At 36.4% G+C, this 14,534-nt stretch overlaps 1 protein-coding gene across 13 annotated transcripts in view; it reads left to right on the top strand.

Moving 5' to 3' along the window:
- Positions 1 to 13,567, top strand: part of LOC107226430 (tyrosine-protein phosphatase Lar) — a 472,005-nt gene extending 458,438 nt beyond the window's left edge. For 8 of the 13 annotated variants that reach the window (XM_046732656.1, XM_046732655.1, XM_046732661.1 and 5 more), the window contains 8 exons: positions 575 to 583; positions 1,872 to 2,011; positions 2,112 to 2,311; positions 2,878 to 3,044; positions 3,328 to 4,688; positions 5,449 to 5,675; positions 5,773 to 7,579; positions 7,670 to 13,567. In XM_046732656.1, the coding sequence (XP_046588612.1) occupies positions 575 to 583; positions 1,872 to 2,011; positions 2,112 to 2,311; positions 2,878 to 3,044; positions 3,328 to 4,688; positions 5,449 to 5,675; positions 5,773 to 7,579; positions 7,670 to 7,738 (3,980 nt within the window). In that variant the 3' untranslated portion in view covers positions 7,739 to 13,567. The remainder of the gene's footprint in view (positions 1 to 574; positions 584 to 1,871; positions 2,012 to 2,111; positions 2,312 to 2,877; positions 3,045 to 3,327; positions 4,689 to 5,448; positions 5,676 to 5,772; positions 7,580 to 7,669) is intronic. The other 5 variants (XM_046732666.1, XM_046732660.1, XM_046732665.1 and 2 more) reach the window with 3 other exon arrangements.
- Positions 13,568 to 14,534: the final 967 nt, after the last annotated feature.

The following is a 14,534-nucleotide window of genomic DNA, read 5'->3' as shown; positions in this document are numbered from 1 at the left end:
CACTGCAGCGCGACGTTTTAATTAATCTTATTCAAATGAAGCATACATTTTTTTGTTATACTTTGCATTTTATAACGCAATAGATACGAATCCTTGTTTCTTTGTAACTATATACATTATCATTATACATATTTTTTAAAGGGAAAAAAACAACAATTTCCTTCGAGCTACGTATTAAAGATTCGACGTACGCCACGTCGTGGAATTGGGTTTTAGTCATTTTATTATATTTGGATAGTAGTGATTGCGCATGCTAAAGATATTCTCACGTCTCCCGCCTCTCTGCGATCATCTGCGAAACTGAGGGCCAAGCCATTATGTCAGCCAATCAGAGAAATTTTTTCTCCCTCCCATCAGGATCATTTTTGAAATGAAGGAAAAGAAAGAGAAATGAAAGAGAGAAAGAACCAGCTACAAATTTTTTATGCAACAACAAATATAACAGTAGATGCTACTTGTCAAATTTAATCGAATAAATATTCTATAATTTAATAATCAATATGCGAGCGAAATTGACATGAATTTTGACAACTTTTTTTGTTTTTTCAATTTTTTGGCGACTTTTGGGGCGCAGCTGAAAAAAGTGAGTATTTTATCGACTCTCAAGCGTTGTGCCTCAAATTTTTTGATTCCTCACCTGCAGGCATCTGCGGTGATCGGTTTTTATGGATTTTTGTTATCTGTGAGTGGCAGTTAGATGTATATGAGTGTCTGTAGAATATAATGTGTTTGATCATTGTGCGAGTGGTAAGAGAAATTTTCTCAAGTTGACTCATACACTGTAGAATATATTTGACTCAATTTCTTATTTATCCCAATTAGGCAGGCACTACTTTGTTTCGTCTGTCATATATATATATATATGTTTTTTTCTCTACTGCTTCGTATAAGATTGTCCATAAACTCTAGCATTATTTGTATCGAACATTACTTAACGTTGTGTCGTATCACAATACATAAATAAAGTATGAATTTTTCACATAGTTGGAAATCAAGTTCCAAGAATTTCCACGATTGCTATTTTTCACCACAGTGTTAAAGATCATGGACCGTCTAATGCTGGTAGATATCTTATTTTATATATGAGCAAATCTCGTGTAAAAAGTAACGTGCAGGAAAAAAAAAATTAAACAATGCTTACAATTATTGGTATTCAAATGGAGCAAATTTTGAATTGAAGGTAGAAGACAGGTATTTAGTACCTGGATATTATGTGTTGTGACGTCCATGTGTGACTGCAGTTGATTTCTACTATAATTTATTTTATTAATTTACTGAAAGAGGACGAAAAGAGATCTTCATTTTGTTTGAACTTCTTTCTTTGCTCTTTCAATCAACAATGCTGCTATCACTTACCTCCTTTGTTGCATCGAGAAATAATTCTTCCAGTCTAATTAAATACTTATAAACTTCAAAAAACGTTCTTTATTAGCCATATAATTTAATTGTAATAACTAAATAAACCCGATATTGTTATATTTGTTTTCAGTCCTGCTTCAAAAATTCGATACAGAACGTGAAAGTTTGCGATAGGATATTATTAGAATAGGAATCGGAAACACAACAGACTCATTATTTGTACGGTACTTTTTATTCCTATTCTATGATATTCTTCAATACCTGATCGCCGTCTTTCATATGTATCTTGTCAAACTTTTCAAGCACGGTACCTCTAGCTATTATATTTATGTTCGCGAAAAAAATTATGACTTATTTTCAGCATACGCATTACAAATTTGCGTTCCAGTTATTTTTGCTTTGCCTAATTAGCCAATATAAGCGTGACTCTGCGTGTGACTGTGAGTCTGTGCGTGTGCGTGCATTAACGTATGTGAAAAACAACCGGATACTAATATACAGTTGCATTGCAGTGCCCGGAGACCCTCAAGACGTTAAAGCGACTGCGATAAACTCAACAGCCATTCACGTGGTGTGGAAACCACCCCTAGCAAAGGACAGGAATGGTCTGATTCGTGGGTATCATATACACGTTCAAGAAGAAAGAGAAGAGGTATGTAATGCAAAAGTTTTTCCAATAAAACTTCCCTCCATCGTGTAATACTTTTCAAAATTTCTGATAAATCTTTCTTACTTTGATTCGTTCGCTACAGGGAAAAGGTTTCTTGAACGATCCCATGCGTCGAGAAGTTCTCGAAGACGTTTCGGAATTAAACATTACCGGGCTACAACCTGACACAAGGTACTCGGTCCAAGTCGCTGCTTTGACTAGAAAAGGAGACGGCGATCGGTCTCCGCCAGTCCATGTTCAGACTCCAGGCGGTGTACCTAACAGGCCGCAAGTGAATTTAAAGTATGTGTTTTTATTTTTCAATACTGAGTAAGGTAACTTCTAGCTTGTCAAAATTAATCAAGCTTACTAGACATCAATTATTTTAGAACTATAACAAAGCTGAAGAAACTTTGTACATTCCTGCTTAAAAAGTCCGATAAGATTTGATAGATCACGATTTAGTGTTAAAGAATATCGTAAAATAGGATTCAGGAACGTGATACAAAGCGATAAATCTCTCATATTTCTGAATTCCATTCTATAGAATATTCTATCACAATCTTTCATGTCCTATCAAACTTTTTCAGCAGGGCAATGAGAGTTTCCTCGCACCCTCAGATACTTAAATATCGTATGTAATCAAGCCTGAAAGAAGCCAGTATAATATTTGCATTGAAGTGAATTCAAATACTAATGCATTGATTTCTATGGCATGAAAATAAGACACTTTAAACCCTTTCTCCAGCCTCCACTCAATGTTCCACCCTCGTTTCTTCAACCCCTTAATTAAATAATTGAAGATAAAATGAAACCTAGAAAAGATAATATTCTGTGAACTTGAAATAAATAAATATCTCATTTCTCAGAGTCATGGAGAGAAACCCTATAGTCCTAGAATTGGAATGGGGCCGTCCAAGCGAGACTTACGGAGAACTTTTGGGGTATAGGATACGATACGGTATCAAGAATCAGACATTGAAGGAGGAATTCCTCGAGGGTACTCATAGAGATACCCACAAAATTACGGATCTTGGTAAATATTTATTATCGGAAAGTTATTGAAAATGCAATTCTTTTATCAAGTCTGTCACATTATGTGAATAGAGAAGAATGCAGAGCTAGTTGAATCACTGTACCACAATGTATACACAGTGTTAGAATTAAACGCTCCATGAAATTTGAAATGAGCCCACCGGATACTTGACAAATTTTTTTCATGGAGGGTCTGCATTTTTTTCACCACACAATTGATATTACAAGACAATGTAGGTGTTTGGCCTTAATGCGACAACGTGTAATTTTTCTTACTTTTTGAGAAGAGCGAGGTGTAGATTACGAGTTCAGAGTCGCTGGGCAAAACCATATTGGTTTTGGTCAGGAAACAGTACGGAACTGGTTCAGTCCAGAGGATGCGCCTTCAGGACCGCCTACGAATTTGTCGTACCACTTTCAAACGCGGGATACCGTCTGTGTCACTTGGGAGCAGCCATCTCGTCACCATAGGAATGGTCAGATAATTCGCTACGATGTACAGTTCAATAAGAAAAACGACCACACAACAACAATAGATAGAAACACGACGCAGACGAGAGCTGTTTTTACAAATCTCGAGGAGAATACGGAGTATGTTTTTCATGTCAGAGCCTACACGTCGAAGGGTGCCGGTCCCTTCTCTGAAAAGATCACAATATTGACTGAAAAAGACGTTGGAAGAGCTCCGATGTCCGTCAAAGCGGTAGCTACTTCAGAATCCAGTGTCGAAGTGTGGTGGGAGCCTGTACCTAATCGGGGAAAAATAATTGGGTACAAAATTTTTTACACCATGACAGCCGTCGAGGATCTTGACAAGTGGCAACAAAAGACCGTTGGTGTTACGGAGTCTGCAAACCTAGTTAATTTAGAAAAATATGCTCAATACGCGGTCGCCGTAGCAGCGCGGTACAAAACGGGTCTCGGAAGGCTAAGTGATAAGGTCACGGTGAAGGTAAAGCCAGAAGACGTGCCGTTGAACTTGAGAGCACCTGACGTATCGACCCACTCAATGACGCTGCTATGGAAGCCACCGATAAGACTGAACCCAGCCAACTACACTATATCCTTCGATGCAATCAAGGAATTTGTTGACTCTCAAGGTATAACTCAGATCCAGGTAGTTCAGCGTAAACAAATCGTTGTCGATCCACAAACCACTACAACTACAGTAAACGAACTAGCTCCATTCACAACGTACAATGTAAATGTTACGGCGGTTCCTTCGGATGGGCAGTACAGACCCCCTGCCAAAATCACTGTTACTACTCAGATGGCTGCACCTAAGCCAATGGTGAAGCCTGATTTTTATGGAGTCGTCAACGGCGAAGAAATTCAAGTGATATTACCTCAGGCATCCGAAGAATATGGACCTATTTCGCATTACTACTTGATCGTTGTGCCCGAAGATACAGCAACTGCTAACAAACAACCGGACGAATTGACCGAAGATACGATATCGAACCTCGGTGGTAAACAGGAAAGGGAAAACGCGCCTTACATTGCTGCCAAGTTTTTGCAGAGGAATATCCCTTACACGTTTCACCTCGGCAGTGGAGGCTTGTACGAAGGTTTTGTCAATAGGAAATTGGACAGGAACAAGCGATACAGGATTTTTGTACGTGCCATTGTGGACACACCACGAAAGGTAATTCAGAAATAGAAGTTGAAGTAGGAGTAACTTCCACCAAAAGAACTGCAAATGGGGTCTTTGGGATTACTGATTTCAAGTTGGACTGCCTACAATTGAATAAGTCAAAATCTTGAATCTAAAATATTGGACTATACAGTTGAGAAAAAACAGCAATCTGCCTGAAAATCAATATTTTTTTAAATTCTCGTTCGTCATTTTGGAACTGTCATTTTGAATTCGATATTCTTGAGGTGATTTATCTGATTAGGACTCCGAAGAATCCCGAGAGTTGAATTCCACGAATCAATTTGTTTTCAAAATATTCTATTTCAACCTAAAATTTTAATCAGCAAGCAAAAATATCTAGAAACCATAGATTATGAGATTTCAGATACGTCTTCAGTCTCGGCTGATCCTCATCTCAATTTCATCCTTTTGAACTCCACAATTTCGACTCTGAATCTGAGATCATCGCGAAAACAAAAACCCTAGAGAGTGAATTGCATTACAATTTGTACCATATGGTTTTCAGAATGAAAAGTAGCAATACCGGAAGGTGTCATCCCTCCTGAAAGGGTCAATTAAATTCCAAAAACAGAAACGAAATGAAACAATTCGAAAATAATAAACTTTATAGATATTTCTATTGAAACATTACTTCAAATGATTCATTTTGCGCGAGTTGCGCGTTTTAGTTCAGTATTTGTAAATATAATCTTTTCTATCATAGATGATAAACGAAAATTCTTTATGAACGGTTTGTGTTTTTCTTCAGCATCTGTACACGTCGTCCCCATTCTCGGAATACCTGTCTTTGGACATGAGGGAAGTTCCTCCTGGTGAGCCACCAAGTAGGCCGAACCCTAACATTCCAGTCGATGGACATCCAGAAGTGTCCGTTACGAATAGCGGACAAGAACCAGGGATGGTTTGGGTAGTCGGTCCAATCATTGCAGCTCTTGTGGGCAGCGTATTCATGGTACTTCTGTTCGTTGTAAGAAAGTAAGTACAGCGTATGTAAATCATACCAACTCACGACTAAGTTTAATATAGCGGATCGGAGTAACATCCGTTGACCATGCGTATAATTCTCTTCCAGGCGCAGACAGCCCTGCAAAGCTCCTGATCAGGCGGCCGTCACTCGTCCTCTAATGGCTGCGGACATAAGCTCAAGCCACGCGCCTTCAGATCCCGTCGAAATGCGTCGACTAAATTTCCAGACACCAGGAATGATCTCGCACCCACCGATACCAATTAGCGAGCTAGGAAACCACATCGAGCGCTTGAAAGCCAATGACAATTTGAAATTCAGTCAAGAATACGAGTCGATTGAACCGGGACAGCAGTTTACATGGGACCATTCAAACATGGAAGTAAACAAGCCAAAGAATCGCTACGCCAACGTGATCGCGTATGATCATTCCCGGGTGATTCTTCAGTCCCTGGACGGAATGCTGGGATCAGACTACATAAACGCGAACTACTGCGACGGATACAGAAAGCAAAACGCATACGTCGCGACCCAGGGTCCTCTCCAAGATACGTTTGCTGATTTCTGGAGAATGTGTTGGGAGTTAAGGACAAGCACCATAGTGATGATGACGAAGCTCGAAGAGAGGACCAGAATCAAGTGCGACCAGTATTGGCCAACCAGAGGCGCTGACACGTATGGTCAGATGACGGTAACCATCAGCGACGTGCAGGAACTGGCCACGTATTGCATCAGAACCTTCCAAGTATGCAGGAATGGCTACTCTGAGCGACGCGAGATCAAGCAGCTCCAGTTCACAGCTTGGCCTGACCATGGGGTACCGGAACATCCTGCACCGTTTTTGCAGTTCTTACGCCGCGTCAAATCCCTCAATGTACCTGACAGCGGGCCGCTAGTGGTTCACTGCAGCGCCGGAGTAGGAAGAACAGGCTGTTTCATCGTCATCGACTCCATGCTGGAACGCATCAAGCACGAGAAGATGATAGACATTTACGGTCACGTGACGTGTCTCCGTGCGCAGAGAAACTACATGGTCCAGACCGAAGACCAGTACATTTTCATCCATGACGCACTGCTGGAGGCTGTGATTTGCGGTAACACCGAGGTACCGGCGAGAAACCTGCACTCCCACATTCAGAAGCTGATGCAACCCGAACTGGACAATATAACGGGAATGGAACTTGAGTTCAAAAAGTTGTCAAACATAAAGGCTGACTCGACAAGGTTCATATCTGCAAACCTTGCGTGCAACAAGCACAAAAATCGACTAGTTCATATTCTTCCATACGAATGCACTAGAGTCTGTCTTCAGCCGCAGCGAAACATCGAGGGATCCGACTACATAAATGCCAGTCTGATAGACGGATACAGATACCGCGGTGCCTACATAGCCACTCAAGGACCGCTAAACGACACGACTGATGACTTTTGGCGCATGCTGTGGGAGCACAATTCGACGATAGTCGTTATGTTAACAAAGCTCAAGGAAATGGGTAGGGAAAAATGCCACCAGTACTGGCCCTCCGATCGCTCAATAAGGTACCAGTGTTTCGTGGTGGATCCAATCGCCGAATATAACATGCCGCAGTACATACTCAGGGAATTCAAAGTGACTGATGCACGAGACGGAGCCAGCCGTACGGTTAGACAATTCCAGTTCATAGACTGGCCGGAACAAGGGGTGCCCAAGTCGGGAGATGGATTCATAGACTTCATAGGACAAGTGCACAAGACGAAAGAACAATTCGGCCAGGATGGACCCATCACGGTTCACTGCAGTGCCGGTGTTGGGCGCACCGGTGTTTTCATCACCCTGAGCATCGTCCTCGAGCGTATGCAATACGAGGGTGTTGTCGATATCTTCCAAACAGTTAGAATACTCCGTACGCAACGTCCTGCTATGGTTCAAACGGAGGTGAGTTGAAACGACGATTGAAAAAATGAAAACTATCGAGTTTAAGTTACCAACGATACCGACAATGTAAATCACACCTTTTCATTCCAGGACCAATACCAATTTTGCTATCGAGCAAGCCTTGAATATTTGGGCTCCTTCGATCACTATGCCAACTGACGAGCAGAAACATGCGATCGAAGGGAAAGGCAACAGCAGCGAAATCACGATTCCGGAGATCAGGCGAGAATACGTCGTGTATAGAATTGCGAGTGACTCGTTGGTGAGTGTGAAAAACGATGTGACAAATAAGATATTAATATGGCTATCGATGACTGGCGATGGCTGAAACACATAGGATGTTATATTCTTATTTTACAGAGACTTATATTACGATCGTAGCTTAGTAAAATGTTAAGATAAGTTCCAACAAGTGTTTAAAAACAGTGACTATGTAGTTAGTGTTATAATGATTAGTAATAGTAAAAGCGAATGCAGGAGAAGCAATTTCGAAAGGAAATTTTCATTGTTATCGTTTTGTAGAGTGATGAGTGTCTGCGCTGTAATAGTAACGAAAAGAAGGTAAAGTAAACGAATTAATAAAACCAAGAAGAACGATGATTAATTAAAAAAAATTTGATAAAATATTCGGTAGTTTACTAAAGAACAATTTTTACCGCGAATTTAACGATCTGTAGACAAGCGATAACTGGCGTATCGTCAATTCCACCGTTATTGTTAGGACTATATTAATACCATATGTAGAGTCTTCTCAACTGTAGTATCTAATATTGTCGACGTGATGAATTTAAAAAATTTAATTACATTCCAGCTTACAGTAATGACGTCCGATTGTGAGTCTGTCTAATTTTTCCCCAGTAGCTATCTACGACAATTAGTTAATATTTTCTAGATTATTACCCATGCGCGTTATAATCGCAGAAGCACGACGGATCGTTACAAAGAGATTGAATATCGGGCATTCCATGTCAAATTTACCCCTTTTTTCCCTCATCATTTTTGATTTGTTCCGCGATTTTTTATACGATTCTACCATTGAAAAAAGGCACTCCTGAACTTTTTCAAATTTTTTTCGCTAACCGTTTTTTTTAAATGTTATTCAAACCCATTTCGAAAACGGTCGTTTTTAAAAATCTGAAAAAATTCTGAAAAATCTAGTTTCTCATTCCGATCATACCCTCACCTGGCCGATGATAGGCCGATTTTTTCTATTTTTTTTTTCTTAGCACTTTAAACATTTTCAACAAACGAAACTCCATCTTGCAACGGTATGCATTGAAAATGTTGAAAATGTTAAAAATGTTAAAAGTGCTAAAAACAATCGAAAAAAAATCGGACCATCATGGTCCAGGTGTCAATATGATCGAAATGAAAGACTCGATTTTTGAGACTTTTCGAATATATATATATATACGAAACGCCATCTTGAAACGTTATGAAAAATCTTCAAAAAGTCTCAAAAATCGAGTCTTTCATCTCGATCATATGGACACCTGGACCATGATGGTCCGATTTTTTGTCATTATATATATATACGATATAAATAAGGAAATGAAATTAAAACGAATTGAAACCTGCGGAATTATACACAAATCAAAGAATGGCTTACTAAGTATAGCTATCGGAGTCGGACATATCTAAAATTGGGATATAGATAATTAAATTTTCACCCTACCTTGAGGGTAAAATTTTTTGAGCCCTTTTAAACCTTTCTTCGTCATATCTAGTTAGTTCAATTATATAGCATAGAAATTCGATAATGTTGAAACGACCATATTTCTACTGTATAGAAAAAAAAAAAGTAATAAAAATAAATAATACTAATAATGAGAATTAAATAAAGAAGAACGAGCATGCGAATTATACTTTAGACAAAGTGTAATAGTTATACTTCTAGCGTATGCTTCACACTCTACAATTACTATAATAGTGAGTAAAACGTAATAACATTATAACTCCTTGCAAATACATGAAAATTTCCATTTATCAACGGTGAAAATTGCCATACTGCCAAATCGACAATTATTAATACTATTATAAATATACGTATACATTATACCCCACTATGCACTATAGGTAATCTCCTGTTCGTATGAATTATCTACATTATTATTACGTTACATTATACATATATTAATGAATTGAAATTAGATATAATAAGCGAAACATTATACAAGCTTGGACTAAGACGGAAAGCCGTTAGTAAAAAAGTTGTCGTAAATAAATGAATGGTGTGAACGAGAAGAGTGAGAGATAGAAATATAGAGCGAGATAACGATATGAAAGAAAGTACGGTGCCTCTAACTAAGGAACGGTGCACGGTTCATTGGTGCACAATATTTGATGAATTATTATTTAAGTAGAACACTGTATGTTGACTTCATGTAAAGTTTACCTGCGCCCTCGATCACTATTTATAGCCCCACTCCACACACTGCAGTCTCATCACAATGACAAATTATTCATTCAAAAATTGTACGATGTAGGCATAAGGATGTACGTATACGCGATTAATTTCTCACAAATTATCTTTAACATGCCTATATGCATATAAAGCGTTCTTTGTCGACTGTCAATAAGTTACATTTCCTATTTACTTCTTGGGTATTTTTCACGTATTTTCACATGTTTTAATACTCAACCACAAGATCCGTTTTTCTCCTCCAAAGCAATACGGCATGAACGCGATAGATCACACGAATCAAAATAATCCAAGATATTCTTATCATCTGCTTTTTGCAATTCTACCTGCTTATCATTTTAACGAGGATATGCAGACCAGTCTTAAGGAAAAATATTCTAAAAACAGACTATCGTTCGATTTAACGTCTTTAAGTTAATAGCTGTGAATTGTATTTCATTTTTTTTTAACTGTGTGCAGAATCCATAGGGAAATATGTAATATCAGTAGTTCTGATAGTTTCGAACGGAAAAACCACTATTAATGCGGAATTGTGTAAAAACCAATCAACTCAAAATAATTTTGTAGTAATTCATCATTTGCTTTCATTTTATTACAACGAAACTATTTGAAGTACCATGTTACACATTTCTCTGTACGTTTCGTATACTTCCAAGAAAATGAATGAGAATTTATGAAAAAATTCAACGATAAAAATACGTTTTGAGTATTGAGACGGTTAAATATAATCCGTACATATACCGTCAACAGAATCTTCGCTGTGAAGTAAAATTTTATTTTACTACAAGTATTTTCTCATAACATGCCAGCTTATAAAAAAAAAGGCGAATTTCCCGTATGGTCGGACCTAAAAATATGAAAAGAAGTGAAAAATATTCAAAAGTTTTACGGAAAAAGTAGCTCAGTTTACAAGGAAGGTACAACTTATACATACGTTAAACTATGTATAGAATGCCAAAAATATTCGCAGCTGATGTAACATCGTTTGTTTTCTTCATAGCATTCCAATTTCCATAATGAATGAAATTTATCTTTACATTATTTATTTTTTTATTTCTCCACATAGTGAAATTTTTGCAAGAAATTGTATAATTCTGAGTTAACAATCGCGACAAAGTTCCTTCAAATTTTAGCTGGTGAGCTGTTTGTAAATAGCCTAACGGGTACATAAATGTATATCTTTATTCAGATCGAATTCTATGATCTCGTTTGTTGCTAATATACATTATAATAAGTACTGCTGACAATAATGTTTCAATGAAAAAAATTTAATTGTGCCTGTTAACATTTACAGTACTGCACCTTTATAGTGTACACATATGCGTACATTAGTAGATATAAATATATATACATATTTAAAGATAATAATAATTATGAATAAAAAAAAAAAGAAACAATGCCCTCCAGGCTCGCGAAATTTTTTGGCAGCTTCTCTTTTTACTTTCGTTGTTCAAGACTGATAATTGTCATTACTATATAAATAAAATTCCTCGCGAAATTAGTCATCCACTTTGCAATTTTATTTTTCTGTACAAAACGATATATGTAATAATTTTGTTATTATCAACTCATCTTCTATCATTCCGACTTTAAACATTATAAACGAATTCCATATCTATACTATAAATCATCGTACACACACACACACACACACACACACATACACACACAAAAGTGATAATAAATGAATTACCAAGTGTGAATTGTAAGGGAATTAAAATGAAATCGTTGTCCACGAAACTTATTATTTAGTAATAACCGATTAACGAGGGCCAGGCTATCACATTTATGTGTACATAAAAAATGCACCGTCTATCATTGATAGCGTTTAATAGCATATAATACGTGTAGAAAGAATAACACATACATATATATATACATGAATACACATATGTATATATATTATGCATATTTTATCATTAATATTAATGATGATGATTAAGACGATGACGATGATATTATTCTAAAAGTATAGAATTATATACATACATAAACATAGTGCAGCTGATCGGATGGATATTTTCAAGACTATCAAGATACTACGATAATAATATACATATATATAGTTACGATTAACTGTATTTGACTTATCGTATCGACTGCACACCTCCCGATCAAGGTGAAAAACAATATTCGCGCAGCATTTAGAAAATATGATTATTTTAACACGCTTCTTTTATACTTTGTATCATCACGTTTTTATATATTTTTACAAATCAATAATCGCATGTTATATTTTTTAAGGGTTATTATCTATTTAGTTTACGTCGAGCAGCCGATATGCAGCCACATAGGGTGAGCTTTGAGACATTTTTAATGATATCTCAATATACGTTCCGAAAACCGCTCTTATACTTTTTCACAACCACAGAAAATAATTTTATTCATTAAAGTAAAATATATTTTTCTCATTCCTATCTCTTCCTCGGATTGTATTATACACCTTCAATGATTGTAATATTTTTTTGAAATTTCCATACTAGAATAGAGTTACTTAACATGCGGTGAGATTATGAATCTTGATTTTATTCTGATATAATTAAGATTTCTCAAAACTCACGTCTAGAAAACGTAATTCCATTAAAATATCTACAATATGAACAAATAATGAATTGTGTACGAATAGTTAAATGATATATGTTTTTGCATCAACTGCAAGTGTAGCATTTATTAAATGCATTTACCGTTTATCTGTATACAACAGTCCATTACCCATATATACTTATATGATATACAATATATTATATAATAATATCTATACATATATATATTTTTTTTACACATTTTTTAAATATCTTTTTCTTCGTAAACTTTTTTCTCATAATTACAACATTGTTTTATCGCCACCATATATTAATTAAATTTGAGTGTACGTTGTATTTTAGCTACCAGTATCGTTATAAATTTTAAGTTTTATTTATAACCCAAAGTGTTTCACGAATGCATGCATATGTAATAATGTGGTTTGTTGTATTCTTCTTGAACGATTGCGAAGATCTATGGGAAGCTGAATTTCATATCACGAATAACGAACACACTGAGTATAATAATTCGTGGCATATAGTTAGTCAATATAGTGAATCACTACTGTATGCTAAAACTCTGAAATTTAACAGGATCGAAAACAAATTTAATCCTGAATGATCATGAAATTGCTTAGTCTTGGAATTATAAAAGATATACTTAAGGGTAATAATTGGCAAATATAATTTATAAAATTGTAATAAAGCATCTTGAAAGAATTAATATTATTTTTATTACAATCACTATTACTAATAGTTTATCGGGTATAATTTTTCTATGAAATTTTGAACACGGAAATAAAAAGAAAGAGTACAACAGGCTGCGGTTGGCATACATGGAAAAAAAAATGCCAAGTTACTAATTACAATTATTAACACACAAACACACACCCATACCCATACAAATCGAATATTATTGTATACATATATGTGTATATAATAGGGACAAACGTGAAAAAGTCTGTTGACAAAAAGAGATACCATGTATATATATATATATACATTATGTATAGCCTCGTGGCATCAATAAACTAGCAACCAACATATTATGCATCTTTTTGTAAAATCAATTTTTATTCTGTCTAAAATCTGAAACAATTGTTTAAAAACAATGTATAAAATTTAACGGATATCGAGATAGGCTCAAAACTAGTAAGTTTTTGTACTTAGCTACTTGCAGCATTGGTAAAGATGTTTCAAGTGATTTTTTATGAACTTGAAATCATTAATTTTTTCGAAACGGTAAATGATAATGGACATCTGTGCCAGGTGGAAAGAGAAGATCATGGTAAGGACGTAAAAAGAGGTATCCCTCTCGAGTAATTGTGCAGCTGTTGCAATATCCTTGGGTAGCAGCACCTGTGATCTGAAGTCTTCGTAATATACATACCAGAGCAGCTCATCAGTCTTCATCACGGTACAAATGGTACAATATGTGTATTCGGTCAAGTCGCTCCCTACGTTAATTCAAAAAGTTACGTCATGTCGAAAATAATCTCGCATCTAAACACGTTAGTAATGTTTTGAGTATATTATTGAGAATTTCAAATTACATTGTGACTAAACCGAATGAGGATAGTTAACGTCTTAAAAAGATGAAGAGTTAAAAAAAATTTTACATTTATCTGTGATCGACGAGAAATAATTGTGAATAATCGCCTTTCGAAGGGAAATTAGAACTGAACGATTCTTTTTGTTACTCTGTTCTGTGATATAGCGGGTGTTATGACCGGAAAGTGCTAAAAGTGGTCCTATATGTAGACATAAGATTCCCAAGCGCTGCAGCATGGAGACTAAAGTAGATGAAACTGTAATTGAAATGCACAAGAACTGTACGTATGATGGGCGTAATCTTCGTAGCTTATAGCACTGGTATCCCTGTGTCACTGATTGTATACAATGTTGAAGCTTGACTATCTGGTCAGTGACGTAGTTATGCCGATGAAACCAATGCGGTCGCCAAAGGGGTCCCTGAATCAAAGGGTCCCGAGCTAGGCACAACAAAAAATGA

This window comes from Neodiprion lecontei, chromosome 2, assembly GCF_021901455.1.
Source record: "Neodiprion lecontei isolate iyNeoLeco1 chromosome 2, iyNeoLeco1.1, whole genome shotgun sequence".
NCBI classification, from domain to species: Eukaryota; Metazoa; Arthropoda; class Insecta; order Hymenoptera; family Diprionidae; genus Neodiprion; species Neodiprion lecontei.
Note: the sequence above shows the minus strand (reverse complement) of the source record. Positions and strands in the feature narration are given on the sequence as shown.